Source organism: Chlamydotis macqueenii, chromosome 21, assembly GCF_036417535.1.
Source record: "Chlamydotis macqueenii isolate bChlMac1 chromosome 21, bChlMac1.mat, whole genome shotgun sequence".
Taxonomy (NCBI): domain Eukaryota; kingdom Metazoa; phylum Chordata; class Aves; order Otidiformes; family Otididae; genus Chlamydotis; species Chlamydotis macqueenii.
Genome location: NC_141576.1, coordinates 3519147 through 3543308, shown reverse-complemented (window position 1 = coordinate 3543308; position 24162 = coordinate 3519147). Strand labels below are relative to the sequence as shown.

The 24162-nt window shown below is 49.7% G+C and overlaps 1 protein-coding gene across 1 annotated transcript in view; it reads right to left on the bottom strand.

Annotated features, from left to right (window-relative positions):
* ACAP3 (ArfGAP with coiled-coil, ankyrin repeat and PH domains 3) overlaps nt 1–24162 on the bottom strand; it is a 95287-nt gene that overhangs the window by 24047 nt on the left and 47078 nt on the right. The window contains exons 4-10 of the mRNA XM_086764534.1: nt 23974–24027; nt 12603–12661; nt 9754–9937; nt 6889–6933; nt 6365–6460; nt 5969–6043; nt 5464–5475 (exon numbers count right to left, since the gene is read on the bottom strand). Coding sequence (XP_086620660.1) covers nt 5464–5475; nt 5969–6043; nt 6365–6460; nt 6889–6933; nt 9754–9937; nt 12603–12661; nt 23974–24027 — 525 coding nt within the window. The remainder of the gene's footprint in view (nt 1–5463; nt 5476–5968; nt 6044–6364; nt 6461–6888; nt 6934–9753; nt 9938–12602; nt 12662–23973; nt 24028–24162) is intronic.

Here is a 24162-nt window from a genome sequence, read left to right as displayed (position 1 = left end):
GGCTCAGGCAGCTGAAAAGCAAAATTATGGCAAGTGCAACTGTGAAACTTCAGCACACTAGAGTGAGCTTAAACTACGGGCTAAAACACCAAATTCCTACGCACATCTTGCTGTAGCCTGTACAGGGACCTTTCTTACCACAGCCATTGAAAAAGAGCGGACAAATTTCTGGAAAAAGAGCTACAAGAACATCTGTCGAAACACGATTCCAGCTCAAAGCTAGCTTAGAAACTGTCTGAGGAGATCAGCTTGCCAATGGTGTTGAAACACAACCAGAGTGGATGGCCACAGCTGGATGTAGACAGATGTGTGACAGTGAATCCCCTTACTGGCAGACCTGCCCTTCATGTGTATCTGTTCTAGTCACTGACACTAGAAGGTTTTGACCCTGTTCTGGGAAATAAGACGAAGGGTCCTGACAGACACGGCTCCTGCCAAGCACACCATCAGCCATGCCACTGGTGAGTCTCCCTGGGACCCTTACGAGGAAGGCAGCGCAGCAGTGGACTGTCTCACTCCACACAGGAGTGGGAAATGAAAGCCTTCCAGCCTCATAAGCCAAGCCGCCGTGTCTGGGAGATGCTGGCGGAGAAGGAACGCGTCACCCATTCTACAGCGTTCAGGGTACCTTGATCCAAATCTGACCCTTGACAAAGCAGGGTAGGACACTGCATCTATGTGCTTTCTCTCCTCCCCTCTTTTTCTGTTTCCTGCTGTACCTGAGAATTTACTAAGCTACCTTTTACCAAATTCTTCCCATTGTTGCCGTGTACACAGAGTAATTAATTCTGCTCTAAAGGAGCCAGGATTGATTTATTAAGCTTGCATTTAGCACCTCATTGTCTCTCTGATATGAAAAATGCTTGACACGGAAAAGGCTTCCTAGGATTGGGACCTGAATCATGTACAGAACAGCAGTGACACGTTGGATCACACATGGGCAAAATAAACCCGACATCTTCCAAAATAAGAAAGATCTCTATCATCTGCTTCTCTTTCCTTCCCCGACTTTCAGTAAATCACACCAATCTTGTCTCCCTGTCCCCTCCCCTCCTCAGTCCTGTCACCCAGTTTACACACAAAGCTGCCTGGGAACTGCTATGCTTTCAGAAATGACATCACAATGGTTTCCATGGGAGCACAGCAAATGCTGCTGAGGCAACAATGAAGTAACACATTCCAAGAGACACATCCATGGGGGTGTGAGAAAGGACATTAATGCGCACGCTTTCAAACCAGTAAATGGAAAGAAAAAAATCCAGCATAGATATAAACAGACCTGTGAAAGAACAAAAAAATAAAAGAAAAATCTATTTGAAGGTTGCCTTTTGGCCCACTCCAAGAACTCCCTGTCCATCTCCACACAGCACACACAGAGACCAGACCAGCTCCTCCAGTTGCTCCGGGAAAGGCAGCGTTCTGATGAAATTAAATAAACCTCCAGCTTCTGCGAACACACTTAATACACAGAGCGAAGCTGTCCCTCATCAGGCTGGAATCCTTGCAGGGGGAGGTTTTAGGCAGGAGCCCTGCCCAAGAGCACAGGTTTAGAGGTTCACTCCTGTCCCACAGGGCACAACACCTGGCTGAGAACAGACAGAACCTTGCTCCACAATACCAAGACTTTTTAAAATTGTTTGAAATACAGTCACTGTGGCCATGGCCCTCCCTGAAAAGCTGTAGCATTACTCCCTCAGCGCATCAGTTCAGTGTGGAAATAACGATACTGTCCTTTTCCGTACGTTTTGATTTCTACTGACAGAAAACACTACCAAAGCTAGGCAACCATGACCAGGGAATTACTTCAGTCCAGCTGGTTTTAGATATTCAGAAAAACCTGTCTTACTACCAACCCCCATGTTATTTCACTTTCAATCAATACCACTTAGTGTAAGCAACATGCGATACGTGCTTTCCCTCACAGAAGACAAAGGCTTTTATCCAAAAGTGTCCTCTTTACTTCAGTAACCGATGATGCTCAGTATTTAGCAATAATATTACATACAGTACACTAGCAACATTACATACACACCCATGCATCAAGGGGAACTTCTCCTGGAGGTGAGTTAAAAGCCGTATGTGACTATTTTGGCTCTGCCATTCGAAAGAGAAGATAATTCAGAGGAATATTCACATTCCCTAAAGATGCACACACCCCCCTTCCACACACACACACACACACTGGTGCATGCAGGTTCTGTTCTCTTCTGGTGCCTGAATGCATTTCAAGCTTTTCTCCATCTGGCTATTTTTACCTCCGTGTACAAGCCGAGACCCCAGAGGCAGATGGAATTTGGAGGAGGGCTCCCCCACCTACTTTCCCGTTCCGCGCAGGCAGCTTGCATTCATTCCGGCCAAACCCCATTTTCAGACCTTTTGTTTCTTGAATTTCCTAATGCCAAATGATCTCCCTGATCTGCAGCTTGCCAGAACAGACGACGCAGAGATCTGTGCCCTGCCCCAGAGCTTTTCCATCCCCGAAACAGAACCGAACGCATTTGCTCTCCTGCAGTATTAAAGCTCTACATGCTTTTGGGTCTCATCAGCAAGGAAGGTCCTACAGGCGCAATCCTTGCTCCCCCAGGGAAAAGTGCCCTCTAAACTTTCTCCCCAAGTCAAACCAACCCTGCAGCAGTCTCCTTACCAGGAGGTATTCCAGCCTGCTGAAAATCTTCATGATGCCCGGGAGGTTTCGCTGCTCTTGCCTAGGGAGCAGCTCTGCGTGTCCTCCCTCTCTCTCTGCTCGCTCTCTAGAGCAGCATCTCTGCTAAGCACCGTGGGCTGGCAGGGAAGGAGGGATTTCTTTTTCAGCCCTTTCTCCTTTACCCCTCCTACTCCTTTTTGGGAAGCTGTAAGCTCTGCCACTGGCTCCTGTCAAAGCAAGGGGCACCAGGCAAAGGAAGCCCACTGGCCCCTGGGGACCACCTGCTCACCCCCTCCTCCTGCCTCCTATTCACAGTCAATCAGCTTAGAGCTGGGGCTAATTACCATACAGCTGCCACGGAGGCAGGAAGGGAGTGGGAGAAACCAGGCAACGCAGAGCAAAGTTGACGGGAAGATGCTCACCGAATGCCTCCCTGACCTTAACAGAGCCAGGCTTGTCCGCTCACCCGGCTTCCTGGAGCAGAGCCACCCCTCGGGCAGCGATTCCACCTTTGCTCCGCTGTGGCTGCAGAAATCAGGGAGCTGAAGGGCCATATGGCCCCCAGTTCGTTATCCACCAGCTGGACTAAATGAGGCAGAGAGCTCTGCCTTGGCTCTCCATCCTCCCTTCCCATGCAAACAGGCAACAGAAGCACAACCACTTCCCCCACTGCTCCAGACCAGGGCGCAGGTCCGAGGCTGCAGAAGAGCTTTTATACAACCCTCTGTTCTTCCACTTTCAGAAACTGGTCTGTCAGTTTTGGTCCAGTGGAAAAATTCAGGAAGGTCAGGATCTGTGAGGGACAACTGGTTTAAGTGTTACCATTTCTCTTCAAGTCCTGCAAAATTTTTCTCTTAAGTGGTCCAACTTACCCCATGGCCCTGTGTGTCTTTATGCATCCATGTGAAGCAACCGAGCCCACACAAAAACACACAAACTCATGACATGGATGGTTTAAGACAGTTCAGTTGAACACACACAAGAAATACGGGAAGCTGCAAGATTATCCTCTCAGTCTTTGCAGAAACGTGTTCCACGCTGCAGTCCACACACACATCCATCCCCCACAGCCAGAAGAAAAGCAGCCCCATGCCAAATCTCTCCTCATGCTGAATCTCTCCTCTCCTCACAAAAAAAGGAGGCTAACTCCAATATTTATTGTAGCCCATAAAAATCAAGACTCTTCCTTTCCTCTTGCTGATTTTATTTGTCGAAGCGAGCATTATTTCATATGAAGTGTGAAGCTGCAAGTGGAGCTCTTTAAGGTTTTGGAGATGGGAAGGCAGAGCGCAGCGGTTAAAAAGTGACAGCTTGAAGGGACAGCTGCCCTAGGAATGGGCCCCAACGGTGGCAGATGTTCAGTGAGGGGAGATGGGGAAAGGGTGGGATAGGAAAAAGGCACCTGAATTCCAGTATCAAAGAAAATAGTCGAGATTTGTGCTGAGTGTTTCTCTCCTACCAACTTTATTTTAATTAAAACTATGATGAAACACAACGCCACACACCACTTCCTTATGAACCTGGCTCTTAGGAGGCTGCCCTCCATGCCTCACAAAGCTGTCCAAAGACAACTCAGTTCCCTGCCTTCAGGATCTGTACAGCTCCCACACCCCAAGAACTCTTAAAAATGGATTATTTAAACAAAAGGATACTCCTGCCACTCCTAAGTGCAACTAAATCTCCAGATTTTTCAAGAGACCAGAAGGATTCTGGGCTCAGCATGGAGACACACATTCAAATACGTGCTTGTGGAGATGGCAAGGTGCTCACCAGCTGCAGAGTGCCACGCTCCATCGCGAAGGGAGGAGCAACGCTGACTCAGAATAGCTGAAAAGCACTCTCCTAACATTTCCAGGCAGGAGGCTTTAAATCATAAATTGCAGTAGCGAGGATGGGCTCTCTTACAAGCACACAGGCAGCCACAGCTCTATGCAGATGTATCCTGGTGAAGAGTAATTGCTCGTTCTCCCTCTCAGAGCCTGACCTCTGCTTCATTCCCTGCTAGTCCGGTCAGCAAAGCCACGTAAAGAAATTTAACTGAAATGCACTGCGCTAGAGAGATTTTCCACGTTTGCTTGAATGAAGTCATCCCTCCAGCAGAGTCCCAGGGGAACCGGGAGTTCACAAATGGATTTACCCCTCCCGCAGAACACTTAACCAAAGGCAGCACGTGCGCACATCGGATCACAGGGAATGACTGTCAGCTTTCAAATCCGGTTACGCTTCCATTTTATGGGCTGTGACATTTTTTGAGAGAGCACATTAAGAAAGAAACCAGCCATTTCAATTCCTCTTGTTGAGAGGTATTGATCCATGCAAGCATCTGCCACCTCCTTGGCGATTCCCCTTCGGGGCTTGGTTCATGAACAGCTATTTCTCAGGGGTCTCTGAAATCCCCTCTCACCATGCCCACAGAGCACAAGAGTGTCTGTGTGCACATGCTGAAAGTTCACCAACACCCTGTTAGGAACCTGTGCAGCCAATTCACCTCCCACCAGACCCACGGTCCCCAAAAAGCGCCAGCCAAGCCCTGCTGCCACTGCAATACCGAGCTCTGCATTAAAACTGACCACCACACAGAATAGAAGGAACTGAAATCTTATTTTAGCACAGGACTGAAGAGAACTTTGATGAGGATGAAATCAAACTCACTTGATACTGGGCTTTATAATTACATCTCCAGCATTCAGGTTACAGCACTAATGCTATGGCAAGGTTTCTTTGTTTTGCTTTCAAAGGCAGGACTTAGTAAATATCCAGAGCAAAGTGCTAATTCTAAGCAATGAAGATGCCAGAAGGAAATATATGTGGGTACTTACCTGCAGGAGGGTCTGCAGGGGCAGGTCAGCAATTCATGAAGAAGGAAAAGAAAAAAAATAATTAGTTGATACTTCTACAAGCCTCTGATTTGGAAAAAAATCCAGATGAACGGTCTGGAAAAAAAATCAAAACCCACATTAACCAAAGACGCCTCCCTGCTGAAGGCTCAGACTTGTTTGATAATAAATCCTACTGCCTTCATGGTGGTTACTCCCAGTTACAGCAGGTGAGAAGGCACCACAGCTGAAAACAGCCTGCTCAGTCACAGCAGCTCTACCACTTGGGTCCCCACAGGCCTTCCCAAATCTGCACTGCTCAAGGCTGTAGCCATGTCACATCACGGGAGCTAAGCAAGAACCATCTGAACTGCCGTATGGAGCAGACTCCTCTCTCCACAGCAGTACGGAGTCCTGCACACGCTTTCCTCCCGGCCCAGTAACACCACTCCAGTGCAGTGTGAGCTCCCTGTGAATGAAGAAAAGGCCCTGCAGCCCCAGGACTCACCCTCTGCTGTATCAGCGCATGCTTGTGCTCCATCTCCCTCTTCTCCACTGCAGAATCAATCACCAGCTGGTCCAGCTAAAGGCAGGAAGGAGAACATCAGTCAGGAGCAGGGTTTATGAGCCACTGTCCATGCTCTGGGACTACACCAGCCCTACCTAACATCATCAGTCCTCACAAGAGGGGAAAAGGGCTGTGTTTGGGTGTGTGCTGGAAGTAACCATAGCTCTTGGCTCCCACCCCATAGCCCAGCATGGCTCATCCATCACCCCACAAGCATGATGCTCTGACCGCACCCTGATTACCAAGCATGGTAGCTGAACAGGGAAGAGGATGTCCCTTCAGGGAGAAGGGGTACAAACAGGCAGGTTGAGTCAACCACATTCCCCGTCCCCTCACCTCTGTGGCTAGTTTCTTCATGTAGGGATCCAGTTCATGGAGAAGACTGTAGCCCTGCTGGAAGAAGGTGTACTGGGCATGCATGAAGGACAGCATCTGGGGAGGGAAACAATAGCAAGGTCAGAAAAGGTTCTGGGACAAAGCGAGTGTGAAAAGCCCTTATCCCTTATTACCCACAAACAAGTCTCTTCAAGGTCTAAACCTTTCCCTTCCCATCTATCCATTATATGTCTCTCCCTTTCTTCCTCTCAGATCCTTTCAACGCTGTCAGGTAATCTCTGCTGTGAGCACAAAGCAGTGTCCTTCACCCCTGAGAGTCCCCTCCAGTCCTGGCCTGCGAAGTTTCTTGCTGGTCCTTCACTCTCCCCTCTTGTTGGCATACCTGCAGCCCCCAGAGCAGTCCCAGACAGTATCTCCAGGGCAGACCGAGGAGTCGGTATGTCGACCCATGCAACCTGAAATCGAGAGGGCTGCCTTTCATTGAGTCACTTAGAGCAGCCACAGAAAACACAGAGAGCCCTTACCGCATCCAGTATTTCAAACTTCTTCTTGGCCTGCAGGACGTTGATCTGTGAAGGAATCAAGGTAAGAATCTCAGCATCAGCAGCATTAAGCACTCTGGCATGGAGATCTAAGTATGAAGAACTTGCTGCAATACCCCTAGCAGCAAACCACAAACTATTCAAGAGCAGTTCCAGAGAGTTAGTTTCTGAAAAGACAGTTCTGGTCAGTCCAGATGGAATGAAAAGGGAAACAGATGCATTTTCTGACCTGGGCTGCTACTGATTAAGGTCACTGCTAGGTGGATGTCTGTACATAGGCTGTCAACAAAGAGCGACCCCAGAGTGCAACATGAAGGAGATGTTTAATCTATCAGGTCACTGCTTTGATTCCTCTTAGCAGGCTGAGTGGTACCAGTGTAGTGTTAAAGGGGTTTTTTTCCAGTAATTATAGTGAAGCCAGCCAGGAACCTGTGGTACCTATGGGGGGACCCTGTGTTCTCAGTGTCCATACCCTTTGCACATCCACTTTTCTTGGAGAAGAGTGCATGGCTGACTGCCCCAGAGACCGTCACATCCCTTCCACCCAGAAGCAGCAGTAGCTCAGGATTTCCCATGCCAGTTCTGATGTGCATGGGCTCCTGGGGCAGAAGAGGCAGCATTCCAGCACACTCAGGCTTACACCTCTTCCCCAGCCAGGGAAGAAGTGCAGTACCTCTTTCAAAGGCAAGGTAGCATTGCTTTGGGAGCGCCCTCTGCTCCTGCAAAAGAGCCAGTTTGGAGCATTTGCGGTGAGGACAGGAGAGCTTGGCTGTTCCTTGAGTCCTCCAGCAGGTGCTCAGCAGAGTGGTTGTAGAAGCTCATCTTCAACACCTCACAGTTCACTGCCTGCATCTTTGATCGGGAAAGTCCCACCTAAAACCCCTACCATAAAACCTCAGGCACAGTGCAGGAAGGTGCTATGCCTTGATGCTTCTTCTCTCTTCAGTGTTCTCCTACGCCACTGGGAAAATGAGTGCTAACCCCTACTCCATGCAACTGCACAGTTACAGCACGTTTTGGAGTGAACAGCCATCTTTACCCTGGAAGTAAGAGCAGGAAGACTGGAATAACCTAGGACTATGAGGTATTCAGGAAGAACAAGAAAGGTAGTATCCATTTCTAATGTTCATCACTCTACCATGAGACTACAGCCATCAGCATCTCTGGTAAATGAAGATAAAACCACTACCAATCTCCTGGGGACAAAGGCAAATTCTGTGAGACCTACGATGTTCCTCTGATACTGGGTGAAGGATCTGGAAGTGAAAAAATATCCTTGAGATTTTAATTAAAAAAATTAAAAATAAATGTAAAAGGCTGAGAACTGACCCAGGAAAATATAATTTCAAAAGTGAAAAGTGAATAGCACAGTTACATAAGAGCTTGCTCACAGAGCCCGTGAGCTACTGGGAAATCTTACAAGTGCTGCAATTAGCACTGAAGAAACTGTCAAACATAGCAGAAGGTTTCAATGCAGCTTCAGCTGTCAGTGTCACGAATAATGTGTTACCATGACAAAAATCAGTTCCAGTGTGTTAATAACTCATTTATAAATGCAGCATCCGTTTGTTTAGAAGCACTACGCCTGCAGTAACTCAACTTAAAACTGGGTAAAGGTACCAAAAGGCAGCTGGCTGGCATCTGTCACAATTCTGCCTGGAACGGTATCCGTGAGGGACACCACGGATAGGACTGTTCTGCCAACAGCGTCCTCCATAACTGACTCCACCATGGTAAATTCTAGGACCTGAGTTTTGCTGTGAGCCACGTTGTCCCTTTTCCCAGGTATCTGAGCTGGGATTTGTGGTGGGAGAGCTTAACTGACTGCAATTAGGACATCATTTTAATTCACCATGGTGGGGGGGGGCCTTCAGCTCTGGGGACATTCAGGGTCAGGAAGAGATCTCTTTGCAGATATAGAAGAATAAAGTGATAAATCTCTTCACTATCCTTAAGTACCAAAGGATGCCTGGACAAGTTCATGTCTACACATTTCAAAACTGATGGATTTAGAGTGGTACCTTCCAGTGGCCCAACAGGGAAACCTCCCCTAATTAAAGGAACTCTTCCTCTTCATCAGCAGGAGGAATGGAAAGAGCTTACTATAGTTTGACCTTGCCAGAAAACAGTTACATTCATGTCTAAATCCTAGATGCAAAAAATTGCAATGACATGCATGATTTATACTTTAAGGGGAAAGCATTGCCTTTCCATCCGCAGCATGCGGGGCATGTGACACCAGAAACCACCTCATGACCAGGCAGAACATGTGGCAGATGGCCTTGGTTCAGTGCTGCAGGAGTGACAGCCAGCGGAGACACACACCGATCAATGTTAACACTGAGTTTGTCTGCTTAATACACCCACTGCCTGTAAGGACAGACCTGACATGAAGCCTGTGGATGATTCAAAGAAAAAGCCTTGACCATTTTGGGTGCAGTGAATGTTCCTGCAGGACATCTCCTGCTGGGTAGAGAAATTCAGTCTGAGGCAGCATGTTTTGTTTCTCCTACTGAAAAAAGTGATTAAGATTCCCCTTCTCAGCTACACTGTAGTATTTTTAGGAAGGAGGACCTGTCACGGACATGAAAAGTCCATGACCTCCAGAAGTTATCTGTCCAACTGCCTGGGCAAAGCCAGACTGACTTCAAAGAGTTCTAAGGACTCATGGGGGCAAGATGCCGAATGGATTAGCAATCCAACACCCTTTGAACACAGTTGTAGGGCCCTACTTGTCCCGCCTCACCTCTCAACTTCATTCCCTAGAGTAGATTATTCAGCAATTTGCCTGTGATGTCTTGCTCTGCACCTGGAGAGCCAGCCAAAGCTGGGGGCACAGACACCAACCTGCAACACGTAGTCCAGTGCCAGATGCCGGAAACACTTTCTGGTTATGGTCAAAGTGCCTGTTGCCTCTTCCACTTCATGGGGTTTGTGCCGAGGTGCTTGGGCATTCTTCACCAGTGAAATCTCCATGTCCTCTCGCACCTTGTCAAACTGTTTCTTGGTTTCCTTGAACTTCCGGACATCACTGGAACCCAAAGAACATGAGCTGGTGAGAATCATTGTTACAAAGCAGACAGAATATTGCTGATACCAGCAGACCAGGGAAAGATGCAACCAGCTACACTATGATCACTCAGAGATCCTACTCCAGATGCCATTGGGATCCTAACACACCCCACCAAACTCCACCGCATCCAGCAGATTAACTCTAGACAGTCGGCAAGGAAAGGTATCGGACCTTACACACTGCTTCCAAAGCCTTAACGAAACTCTCCAAGGACAGCCTCCAGAAAGCCATGCCAGATGGCATCCAGCCCTAAAGCCAGTCCATAATTGCCCTCAGGGTGAGCAGAACATTTCAGAACCTACCTGTGAAAACACACGCTTCATAGTTCACTCTGAAAAGAGTAAAACCAGCCACTTCTCAAATCCATGGCAGGGCATTCAACCAGGGCAGCCAGGCTGTTCATGTGCATCTCTAGCTGCTTCTGCCTTTGTCTGACTGCAAAATCCAGACATTTGACTGTTCTTTTCCCCTTGTATACAGGCACTTTTATCAACATCTGCTTTTGGAAATATATGATCCATAACATGAACTTCCAAAGTTTTATTTATGCTTAGAGACCTCACATAGGATCAGGGCTCTGCTTTGCAGGCACAGGCTATAAAGACATAGCAACAGGCAGGTTTGTTGAGTTTGGTTGGTTGGGGCGAGGACAGCACCTCCTGAAGATCAGCTCTCACAAGTGGCCCTGGTTCCTCAGGACTTGCAAGCAGCAATGCTGATTTACAGCAGCCGTAACACAAACTTGTTTTCTGTCCAAGGGAGCTCTGTTTACCTCAATTACAAGTTGTTAAAACTTAAAGTAGTTAAAACCTGTTAGTTAATAAGTAGCATCTACTTATTCCTTGCCCTAGGGAAGATGAAGAGCCTCAGTTGAATGTGACAGTCAGACAGTGAATGTTGAACTCTACCCTGCAGCAAACTGTTTGAAGTTTATACTTATGTGTAGATCAGCCTCCAGCCAAGAGAATCTACCCTGTGCATGTACGGTAAGGAGAAATGAAAATAGAGATGACTGGATTGCTATTCTGGGGGTTGTTGCTTCTTCACATTGCCCTCAATGCTCAGGGCTTCTGAGTTACATGGCCATCTAGCTCCATTCACAGGAAAATCCGTGCATATTCCCAGCGGAAAGGTGCTCCTTTTGGAGTCTGGAGGGATGCAATACTGCTGGAAAGCCTCAGCTAGCTCTAAACCAGCTGCAGCAGCATGACTGCAACTCAACATTTGGCTAATGAACCCCCCTACTCAGCCAGGTCTGTGGCTTGGTAACACGCTAAGGCAGTCACAGAGCATTTGGCTACCGACAGCACGGGCAGGGCAAGCTGTCCTCTCCTCTGAGTACCACACAATAAACCAGGCGAAGACCTTCAGGGCTTGGGGCAGGGAGGGCACGTCAGAGGGAAACACTCCCCTCTCAGATATATACGAATCACCACGCAAGGGCACAGCTCCCGTTGTTCCTCTGTTCCCATCGTCCCAAGCGCAGAAATTATTTTCCAACCAAGGGCAGGAGCAATGCAAAGATCAAAGCACCAGGGCCTGCAAGTGCAGAGGCTGAGCAGTGCAAGTGCAAAAAGAGAAGAAGTTGCAGAGATGCTGAAAGGATGACAGCCCCAAAATGGAGGTGAAATCCTCCCTTCCGAGTGCCAGCTTTAAGCAGATTAAATCCGAGCTCAGAGAAACGATTCTAGAGAAAGCGGGGGTAGGGTGAGTGCTAGGCAAGAAGATGGGGATGAGGAACAGGGCGGGGGGGGGGGGGTCAGCTTGGGACCCCCTCCCTCCATCACACCACACAGCTGCTGAGGGATTCGCAATTACCCGTTCCCATGGCAACCAGCCCCTGCTTAGCTGGAGGCCTCGGTTGCCTCTCTGACCTATATTCAGCTGACGGGATCCCGCGCTGCGTTAGGTACCCGCCCTGGGGAAAGGAGGCACTCCGAGGAAACACATTAACGCAGCGATGGCAGGGACAGCGATGGCAGGGACAGCCCGCTGAGCACTTGATCAAAGGCTGTCCCCATCCAATTAACTTCATGGAGCCCACTTCTTCTGCACCTCGGGCCTGCCACATGCAAGTTAGCATCCCTAATATGCAATATTCTGCAGTGCTCACACCAGGGCATTGTAAACTTCCTTTCCACAATGATTCTGCTGGACCCCAAAGTCATTTGGAGGCAAAGTTTCTCCCTCCTGCAAGCATCCACTGGTTTAAACCATCAAGGAAACTCCACACCGAACAGAAGACGTAGAGAGCCGGCCCTGCTCTGCAGGGATCTCAACTCTGGGATGTGTTTGACCTAGAGGGTCAGTGAGAACTTTAGGGTCAGATGAACTTTACCAGACTTAGGGATGATGCTCTGATCTGGAAGTATGCCTCCTGTCCACCTTTACGAGCTGGGAACAGGATGAAGACATCTGGTTGACAACAGAGCAACCAAATGATAATGTGGCAATACAACAGCAACAGCCATCACACAAACCAGATCCTTTCCTCTCTGCCCTCCAGCATCTCTTCTGCTCCAAGCAGCTGTGCAGGGGTTGCAGTTCTGTTTCCAGTGCACACAGGACAGGTACAGTGGAAGTTCAAGAAGGTGAAGACCAAAGTGATAAGACAAGTACTCACTCTTTCACAAAATTGTGCAGCTGCTGCCGAACTGACCTCTGAGCCTGGTCAAATAGAATCTGAAAGAAAAGAGAAGGAAAATATCAAATATTTTTACAACACAGAAACTTTTAGGAGTCAGAAAAATCCATGAATGCTCTCCAGGACCTTCATTGTGAGGGACTCAGCATTATTCCAGGGATTAGTGGTGTCCACTGCTTGGTGGCTGCAGCATTCCCTTACCAGCACAGAATTCCTGCACTGCAGGTTCCACAGCCTGTGCCAGGACTCTGAATATCCCAAAGACACCTATGCCACCAAGATAAAATAAGAGGAGTGTTTGTAGGAGCAGTTCCCTTCACAGTCCCCATTCCGAACTGGTCTCTCCCGAGTCTCGAATTTCTCATTTTGCCAGACGAGGGCACTGTCACCTCAACACTACACAGCTTAGGAAGGGGACAGGAGCAGTCACTGAAGCCACATCACAGCCAGCCACGGGCTGATGAACACGGGTGAGAGGTCCAAGCACACAGTATGAAGAGAGACTTAGTTCCTACAAGTCTTATATTTCACCCTCCTGCCTGTCCCTCACCCAAAAATGATCCCAAGGCCATTACTTTCTGCCCATCTCATCTCCAGCCCTTCCCATCTTCAAGAGGTGTTCTCCCCCTACCCCCTGCTAGATGCCGAACAGCAGTGTCTGCCCAGTTCCCTTCCATCCACCTCTGACAGGCACAATTACAAATCACTCCATAGTTCAGACGTGCATCAGGATGACACAGCACTTTGGCTAACTGGGAGAGGCTCCTAAGCCACATAACTGCAGCGGGACGTACACATCATCCTGGGGCTACAGAGAAAAGCCACGGGCCACGCTACAGCTAGCAAGAGTGGCCCACAAAGAATGGACAGGGACCTCATTTCATTCCACCTTCAGGAACACAATGCCTGGACAATGCCCCAAAACTTAACGATACCCTGAAACATCACAGCACCGGCGTCTGGCATCAGAGTAACCCTGGCTCATCTGCTCCAGCTTTACACTGCGTCCTGAGGAGCCAGTTTAACCCAGAGAGGCGCTGGAACACACACAATGGTACACACATCCTGAGGAGGCAGTCACCAGCAGCAGTGTTTCCCAGCCCAGCAGCTGGCCTCGCTTTCTCTCCCAAAGTGACCAGACCCCTTCCAGGGGAGGCTGCCTGAGGGGTGAGGCTGACAAAGTACACTGTCACAGCACCTTCCCTCAGCAAGCAGACTGTATGAAGCCCCTCAGATTAAGATGAACAGCTTTTCCCAGAGTTTGCTTTTTTCCCCTCCCTCCTCTTTGTGGCAAGCTTGCATTTCCAGCGGGAGTTTTTTGGGTAGCTCCCCTTGCCACCCCACCCACCATCTCTCCTTTCCTTTTCTGGCCGCCTTCACCACACAGTTCAGGTAAGATCCAGAAGCAGTGAGTGACTCTGGATCTCCTGGTTTTTTTTCCAAGAGGCAGGAACAGCCGTATCAGACCATTTACAGTGCAAAAGAGCATTCCCAGCCTGAGCAGCACTCTCTCCACCATGCTAAGATTTTGGCAGAAGCTGCAGAGATGTGACAAACGACACACACTCCGAGGTGGTCACAAGCTTTAAACTTTCTCCTAGCAAAACCACTCTGGTTCATTCCTGACCCCTCCCTCCAGTGCCAACAGACTCGTACAGACACAGACGTCCTCGCTACCCAACATCTCCCAGTAGAAGACACGCAAGCCATGCTTTTGACGCTACGCAGGTGTACCGCTCCGAATGGAACACCAAGCACTCCGCGTGGAAGCGGCAGTGCTGGCTGCAGAGCCTCAGAAACATTTATTGTGTGTATTGCTGCAGCCAAGGACAAAGCCAGGAACACGCCAGGACGAGCTGAGTATAAACAGCCACGAATGGCCTTTAAACATGAACAGATGCAAAGCAAGAGGGAGAGAAAGAAAACCCCAAGACCACCCAGCTTTGTGTTCTTACCAATGTAAATTATTTACTGCTCCTGGCATCCAACAGCAAGCCAAGAGGCATTGGCCTGCAACTCTTCCCGTGGAGCAGCTTCCCCAAGTGATGCCTGGGCACCGACAATGCTTCCCTCTGCTCAGGACACCACTCGGGGACAGGCAAGCGGTGAAAAAGCCAGCTGGTCCCCACCTGCACCTACATCTGGAAAGTCTCCATCATTGGTTTCTGCCAGGACGACACGTTTGCTTAGGATCAGGGAAAGGAAGGAACACTTATGTTGAACTCAGGACCGCAAACAAATACCCTGGGACATTCCAGAGTAGGTAAAAATCAAATCCCACCGCTAAGGAATGGGGCAATGTGATTGAAGGGCTTCACAGAAATGCAGGCTGCTCCCCGTTGTGTGATGACAAGCAGATACCACACCAGGCAGTGTGGGGCTCCTGCACCCACCTTACCCCTCCTGCCTGAAAAAAATCAGCTCCTAGCTGGTGCCCCAGGGTCCTGCATTGGAAAGAACAAGCAAAAATACCCTGAGGGCTCAGTAGGCTGGACAAACCAAGCGGTATTCCCATGGCTGCGGTACAGGGACACTTCTATGTGGAATTTTAATTTAAAGATGTCTGTATCAGAACAGGAGAACCGCACACACAAGAAAGACAGGGCATATACATCTATCTCCTGCTCTGTCAATACTCCTGCGAGAAGCATCCGGTGATACCAGCGTTACTTTTATTGCTTCTTCGTTAATTTTGCCAGGCAAGATCACCAGGGGAAGTATTTTCAAGAGGGTCCTCCGTTCAATTTTCAACACAAAGTAAGTAGAGTTTTAAAAGCTAGAGTTTCAAATACAAAATAATCCCTTGGCTTTCCCTCCTTTCCCAAACATACTTGGACCAAATCGTTTGTTTTAAGATTTTCCAGACCAAATATCACCCCACCCTTTCTCTTAGCTTCCACCAAGAGATGAGGAGTCCAGCCTATGACTCACGCACATCTGTGCCTGAGGAGGGTCAGCAAGAAAGAAGGGAGTTAACGCAGCTCTCACTCAATAGCAGCAAAAGGCCTGATCCTACATTTTACTTTCCCAGCATGGGCTTCTGATGAAACGGGATAAATCCAAACCTGTGCTTGACACGGGGCTTAGGAATTTCACATTCCCAAGAAACGAAAGCAAGTTCAGTGGCCCAGGATGTTATTTCTGGAACTGCAAGCCTAAAATCAAGATACAGGACACCAGAGATCCAAAGGGATGCTGCTGCTACAGCATTCCCACATGACTCTCCCTACAGAGCTTACAAGAGAAGAGGAGATCCCACCACGCTCCAAAGCAAAGCAGAAGCTAAAAAGAAGTGAGATTGCCTGGCTGTGGACTGCTTCTCTCAGCACTTACATGCATGAAGTTCAGGAGCAGGACATCACAGCCACACATGGAATAGTGCTTGAGTTGAGATTAAAGAGAGGCAATGGTATTTGTGGCAGGAATTTGTCAGGGAGTAGCAGAGGCCATCAAACCAGGAGCTGAGGAGGGATAACACAGTTGGCAGGGCAGAGGCCAACTCCACCACACCAAGAAACCAGAGCAGGTCCAGAGATAGCAGCCAGATTCAACCAAGAGCCCAGATCACCAGGTAGGTTTGTGGTGATGAGGCAGGTCCAAAGCCAAGCTGGGAAGTCAGTCTGTGTATCAGAGACCAGGTCCAGAGACAGCCAAGCAGATCCACGGTGACAAGGCAGATCCAGCATTAAGCCAGAATAACCAGTCTGTAAGCTGGGACCACCAGGGTCCATAGCTGGGTTTGGCTGTGGCTGGAGATCCATGCTCCTACAGCACAGCTCAAACTGAGACCAAAGGCCCTGGGCTGAGCTTAAATGGAGGGCTGGGGCCACGGGTGGAGGGTGTGGGTGGGGGCCCCAGGTGAGGCTGCTCAGGGCCGTTAAAGCCTAACAGTGCACAGAGACCACAGCCCCAGATGAGAACTGATGACTAAGTCAATCAGCCACTCTCCTGCAACAACTGGCCCCAGCCGCTGAGATGGAGGGCGTGGAGCTTCCTCTGCAGCTGCCTGACACACGGACAAAAGCAGCTCTGCCAATTCACCACCCCAGCCACAGCGGTCAGCAGCTGGATGAGTCACATCCCCGCGCTTTTCTCCCTCATGGCCAGTCTGGAGGCCGTGTTCTTGCCGACGTCCCCAGAAACAGGCTGAGGACTGGTTTACGGTGCATTTAAACGAGGGTTGGTTGTCTGGGGGCCTGGGAATCAGCCTGATCCTTCTATCCGGTCTCGGGAATCCTGTCCCATCAGCAGTCTCCCAAACCAGGGGCACTGCAGTGTGTCTTGTTCTACGGCATGTTTATCCAAGCTGAGGTGCCTGACAGAGCTTTGGAAAGAGCACGTAAATACCACTGCAGCTGCTCAAATAACAAAATAAAACTCACCCATGACAGCATGTTGTACATTTTTCCCTGATTTCATATTCCTACAGTTTACTTCTCTTTCATTGCAGCTTCTAGCAGCTGAATATAGTAACCTACTACAATAACCTACAGTAACCAGGCAGAATTCAAGCATCCTTTGTTTGACATGGGATGCTTATGTGACTTTTAGTCCTGTCTGGTTATATGATTTAGGCCTGCCTCTCTTGAGCGATGGCCCACCAGATAAATGCCACCCATGAACAGCATTCCATCTGCGATCGCTTTGTCATACAGCTCACTTGAGGATTTGTGCTCTGGAAAACAAGCCAACGACACTACTTCTGTTACACGTGTTGGATGTCAACACAGTCTGAGCCTAACTTCTGAACCGAGCTGAAGCTGAGTCTCTCTCACAAAAAGCTCAAGAGCTCCAGTTTGTGCTCAGATCCTGCCCCTTACGTATTATTGAAGCTGCTTCTCTCCCCTAACGAGAAAGCAGACATCCTAAGATATTCTAGAAGCTGACAAAAATCTGGTATTTCTGAAACCCAGGCTGCAGCACTGAGCTCGTGTTAACTGCTAGACTGGTATCAAACTTCAAGGGCAGCCACTCACTGGAGCCTTTTGGACCAGTGTAATGTCATGGCACTGGGACACAACAGCAAAAACTGCGAAGCCGTGAGATGACAGAAAGCATCTCCCTGTCAGACGGTAATTCTGCATCCACAAATGATATCCCTCGCTGTGGGAGCTTGATGCACCGGGACCCTTCCCAAGTGCTGTCAAAAAATGCAGGTGGTCCACCCAACCCTGTGGAGAACGGGCAGCCTGGAAGCACTCCCCACTTCCACTTCCCTCCTCCCTGCCCCTGAACTCCACCACTACCCTCCACCCATGACATCTGCCATCTGCCTCACTGACTCATCACAGCTTGGGTGGCTTTTCTTCTTGTCAGCAGGAAATGCTTCCCGGCTCGCTCGGCGTAGCTAAATCTCCCCCCACAAGCTGCTGCCGCTCCCGCTGCGGGATTCCTGTGACGTAGCTGCAGCGACTTAGGGCAGGCAGGAAAGCTTCGGAGTTAATGAAGCTCAACACAGCGCTGTCTGGAGTGGTACTGATGAGGGCAATGTTGACGTTACATCAGCTGAAGATGCACTTAAGGGGCTCAGCCAAAGTAATCCTATCACAACAGCACTTTCACTTGCATCCTTTCACTTTTCTTATCTTTCTAATTACACAGAGAGAGGGAATCGCAGGGCAAAGAGCCTCGGTGTGTAAACGTGACAAGGTTGTGCTGCAGATCTTGGCATTTCCTTCCAGGGCGTGTGTAGGGCAATAAGCTGGTGGGAAAACTGCCTCCCGTTCTTTGACAGAGCCAGGGATTATTGCGTCCCCACATTCACTGCCTTTGTACAACCTGGAGCCTCCCCTTCCCTGCTTCCTTGGAAGTGGATGCTGACAGCTTTGAACCATCTCTAAGTTGTACATCTCTTAGTCTGGACAGCTAGTCAGCACCAAGGGGCTGGCACGGAGCACGGCCACCGGTGTCTGCGTTACAAGTCTACGGAGAGGATCACCCTGCCTTCACGAGAGCTGGTTAGGAACGCAACTGCACCAGGAAGAACTGCACCTAAAAGCAGCACAGGGAACTCTGACCTAATCAGAACAAAAATCCACTTCAAGTCTAGGGCTTAATAGTCTTTGGCAATGGGGTGAAAAAAACACCTGAGCTTCTGCATTGCTGTAATTCCCAACGCCACTGCCTAGCCTCATAGTGTAAATCCAACGGCCCAAATTACCAGCTACCGCTCTAGAACTGATGGCAACTTCATGCTCCGTTACCCGTGGGGATAGCTTGTTACCCTCATGTACTTAATTACGTTCCTCAGATTCTGCAAAAAGAGGGAAAGGTTGTCTTCGTCTGGCAGATTGCTATGCCTTTCGATCTGTTTTGTGTTTCGGGGAGGGCGATAAGGAGGAAGGAAGGAGGCAAGCAAACAAACACGCAGGTTTTGGAGCTGACAGCACAGCGTCTGTGTGCAGAGCAGCAAGGAGCATTTCCAGTGCAGAAGAGCCTGGCAAGCCACAGTCAAAACTGAATCACTCCAGTGCGGTATGTAGTGAGGAGGAGGGGTCACAGGGGAGACTTCGGGCCCTCAAGCAAAATTCCAGTTCATGCCACTCAGGCTCACGTGAAAGGGAATGGTTCACTCTGGCGAGCGGCGCAGGAAGGCACTGCAAGGCTCCGGCATCCCCGTCTGCTGCCCGCTGCTCAGAGGTCTCACCGAGGGAGCTGGAAACCCGTTCCCTGTCATGGATCACGCGCCTCTAACCAGCGCGTGGAAGCTCGCCTGACGGGACGAGGAGACACAGCATCCTCCAGACAGTTCAGCTGCCCCACGCTGCACAGGGAACGGGCCGGGGAGTTTCGGCAGAGCGTCAGCTCATCCTGTGCTGAGGCACGGGCTCCTGGCAGGGACGGGGGCGACAGAACAGAACTGCACACGTAACGGGACAGACCATAATGTGCCGTGCTCTGGGATATCGAAGTGGTTACACAGCGAGGGGAAGACCCCCCGCTCCCTCAGGATCCCAAGGAATTTTTCAGCAGGAAGATTTCATTTTCACGCGATGGGACGGAGTGCAAGCTAACAGTGCAAAGGGGTCCGAGTGCAGTTGTGCTTGGAGAACGAAATACCTCTGAGACCCTGCACCTCTGCCCTGCTTGCGTCTGGTAAGGAGCCAGTTACCCTAAAAACTGTACTTTTATGAGTTCTGGAGGTAACATCTGACGCTTTTACACCGTTAGCACAACCAACAGATGCAGGATCCTAGAGTCAACACGGAATGGTGGGGCATTTTGCTTTTGGAACATAGGGAGGAGTCACAGTCATTTCTCATCAGGGACCTTCCTCCTGCACAAAATTCCTGGGTCTAGGATGCCTGAGGCTGAGGACCCTCATCCCTTTGCTATGTAACACACTGTTAGTACATCTGAGAATCAGACCACTGAAAGAAAAGACGAGAGATTCAGTGGACCTACAGACTGCCACGATTGTTAGGAGAGGGAAATGACAGCCCCCAAAAGCAAAATGCAATATTCATCCAGCCACAGTACAGCCACCAAGAAAAATACCAAATCTGACTCCGAGGTGACGTGGCAACCAGCAGGACTTCTGGCTTTTCTGCTGATGCTGCTACAACATCTTCAGCTGCAGTGACGCCTCAAGAGGTCAGCATTGTAACACCAGTAGAAAGCTCTTCTTCCAGCCACTAAGCGTACATTTCTGAACAGAACATGCTAGGAAGTCAATTGCTCAAGACTTTAGAAGGCCATTTTCCTTAGAGCAGCATGCAAAACCAGCCTCCCAGCTAAGCGGTTGGCGTGTGATAGGAACGTGTCCTCTGGGACTGCTAGGGCAGGGCCATTCTCCAGCTCACTAGTCAAACCAAACACAACCAGCTAGAGACATTAGTTTCTTGACTTCTGACTCAATCATCATCACCTACACCAGTCTGTCTGATCCATCTAACCTTCCCTCTCTCCCCCACAAAGCCATGCCCTGTAAAACAGCTGCCCAAGCAAGACACACCAGGCAATCAACACAACCAGCCAAAGCCAGGAGCTCAAACTTTTTAAATATATAATGGGGAGAGGCAGAGACCTCCGCAGCCCAGCCCAGGGAAGCCCTGGACCATGGCTTCATGAACCTTTTCAGCCAGCACAAGCTAGCACTGTAGTCGGCATTCGCCGTGTTTGCGCGGTTGCATTGTGAAATGGCTCTAACGAGCTAAAACCCCGGCTAGCTGGGACACAGAGCAGTGCCCTCTGAGCGTGTGACCCCCTGAGGCAGCACCGGGGAGGGATGACAAGGCTGCTGGAAAAAGGGAAGAGCGGAGAGGAGGCAGGAGGGGTGGCAGGGCTGCCTCTCGCGGCGGCACGGCTGAGGGAAGCCAGCCTCCCGACTGGGAGCTAACCCAGAAGATGTGAGGGCTTTCTGCACTGCTGCTCTTGGTTCTGCAAGGGTCTAACAGCTTTGTAATTTGGTTGCCTTGCTTTCTCTCACCAAGTCAAAGCACAGGTCTGAATGGCTAAGGGACAACGCAGAGCTGCTCCCCGCGCTGTTGGCTAAGCAGCCCGTTGACCATGGTTGAAATCCTCCACAGACGCTCTTCCCCACAGCAGGTCTTACTCAAATTTCATCATCAGACAGGGGCCCAACACTGTTTCCAGTTATAACAGTGTAATCTCCTAGCAGTCCGCGTGGCTGAGCTGAACTGGAATCCCAGCACCTTTAATCTCAGTCCTCTTTTCCGTCTGTCTGTCTGCCCTTCCTTGGTTTCAGCCCTTTCCACAGTTTGGGCAAAAATTCTGTTACCTGAGGTGTTGATTCATCTTTCTGACAACCCCGGTGTTTACCTGGCACGAATTAGCAGAGCTTCTGCTAGTTGTGAGTCTGTCTGTCCTCCCAATTGCCCCTCAGAGAGAGGAAAGCACTTGGAATGCTTCTTGCAGATATGGAAGCTGAGACACAAGTGTACAACAGGCCAAATCCAGAAAGATATCGAGGTTTCTAACTTCTGTGCATGCTTTGACATGAGTAAGGCATTAGCCCAAATGCACGTGGCTAAGAACAGAAAAAAAAGAGGACGACGACTACAGCTCTTCTGAACTCAACCCTCTCTTTTGGCATCTATCCTCTAAAGCTGCTTTGATGTTGTTTCCTCCTTGTGCGTTAAAAGGAAGGCAGGAATGCTCTGGAGCTCACTGTGTTCATCTTCCACATTCAAGTTTTATGCTTGGATTTTGCTGAACTAGAATCAGGACATCTCCAGGCCCTGTGCTCTAGCCATAAAATTCCAGAACGAGCTTTTCCAACCAATTTTGGGAGATATTTCCCCTTCTTTTTAACTTGTTCCAGTTGTACATACTGTCCTGGCCACATTCCTAGAGTAAGCACCGACAACTGTCTCATAGCTGAGATCCTCAGACACAGAGAAGCCAAGATACACATGCACACACACACATGCACAGGCACACACACAAGAGACAGCAGAAGGCACTAAAAATAACTCGGCTAATTCAGCCGCCGTCAGAGAGGGCTCAAGATGCAGCAGTCATCCCAAAGCCATTTCCTGGAGAGGAACTCGCACTCCTGCGCACCAAGGGAGGAGGGTGCTCTCCAAAGGCTGGGGGGAGGGAGGATTTAAGCGTATTTCCCTCGTGCGTGCAGCCAGTGGTAGGGAAATTCTGCCTTTTACAACCCCTGAGTCACATTTGAGCGGGGAGCTCACCCCTGCTGAACAGGGTGGGGCGCATGGGAAGGGTTACACCACATCAGCTGGGGATTTGACAGCTCTGGGAAGGGTCCTTCTGCTTATTAGCTGGCTGAGCAATCCCTCAAGCGCCACTTTTGGCAGAGCCCAGGGATCCAGGGGAAGCTGCGCAGCTGGCGGAGCGGAGCTTGCAGGCAGCGTTCCGCATCCAGAGGTTTCTGGCTGGGACCGCTTCCTCACGGCTGGGCTGCACGCACGCCTCAGCCCAGCCCTGACCAGTGCAGCTGTGGTGTGATCTCTGGGAACCAAGGGGTAGCTTCTCAGGGGTTCCTATGTTCCTTGGCAGAAAGGCCTTACATTTTCAGAGGGAAGTTGAGCAACATCAGAAAATCAGGGTTTGACTTTCTCTGACACAAACACAGCCTTTCTCTGATGCTCACACTGGTTTATTTGCTCTCTCCCCACCAACATCGCTGTACAGCTGTCTGACCGTTCCCAAATACTGGCAGTCCTAGGAGAGCTGCGTGTGCAGCACCTCTTTTCCCTGTCCTATTTTTACTAGGAAACAGTCTTCCCACCTGCTTCATGAAATAATTAAATGGACTCGATGCAGCTTCTCCTCCAGCTGCACGTGGTTGACTCGCATCCCAAAAGCAAGCATTGTGCCTGATGTGCTCTGACAGGGGCACAGTGGTACAAAAGTGGGTCACTCCAGAGCTGACACCCTGAAGCTTCCGTCACTTTAAAGCACTTGTGCTCTAAGCCTCTACTGGGTTACAGACTTAAAATTGTGGGTCTGGCACGGAGCCACCAAACATGAAGCGCCTTTTTCTTCTCTGAGGTTTACAGATGCCATGGCTGGATGTTGGGGATGGAGAAAGGGCAGATGCTAACTCCTTGGGCTCTGTCAGTGAGACACAGCCAGCTCAGGAGAACAGCCATTGTCTGGGCACTTCCCTCCTTTCATCTCAGAGTGGCATTAACACGTCCTGCGTTATTAAACACAGCCGCACACAGCTCGCTGAGCCTAAGCCCAGCATCAGCGGAACAGCGCGGTCCTTTCGCGCTGATCCCTTCACAGCCTTGACAGTGCCCTAATGTCATGAAGTTGAACGCCAAGCTTCAGAGTGTATTGCAAATCTGCAGCAACAAGGTTATACATGCAAGCTGTTAACAGAGTCCTGAGTTGTCAGAGCTCCTAAGGACCCTGTCTGCCCTCACTATAAAATCCTGTGCTGTCCAAAAAGAAGAACAAGGCATCTGCAGTGCAGGACCTTTGTGAGTTCTCATCTTCCTTTGACAACGGGGTCTCTAACTTCACCCTTCTACATATCCATTGTACATCTCTGATCTGAAATGAGCCAAAAGGCACCCATGCAAGCGTACAGACCCTTTCACTAAGTGGTACCTCCTCTGTAAGCCCGTGGAAATCCCATTTCCTAGCGGACACGATGCATCAGGATCGATCACTGTGAGTACACAGACTCACAGCTCATCCAATTCAATATTGCTGCAAGAGGCAACAATAACGCCCAGTCTTTGCTGCTCTCTTGGCTACGCAACGTGCGGGGACTGGAATCTGAAAGTCACTCCCTTCACGGACCCCACCTTCTGCAGTGTCAAGGAAGCCAAACACAGGAGAGCACTAATCAGTGCCTCAAGAAAGAGGTTGCCATCAGCACACAAAAAGACAAGAGGAAGCAGCATCTTACCATGTGATAGTTAATCATTTCCTGCAGACTGTCTCCAAATTTGTCGAGGCACTCCTGCAAAAAAAAGGTAAAGAGAACTGGCAGTGAATAGAAGCAGCTGCCCTTCATCCCCAGGGGTTCAATGGCTGACTGAGACTCATTAAGCCACTGAAGAGCCACTCTGCCATTTGGCACGAAGGTGTTTCAAAA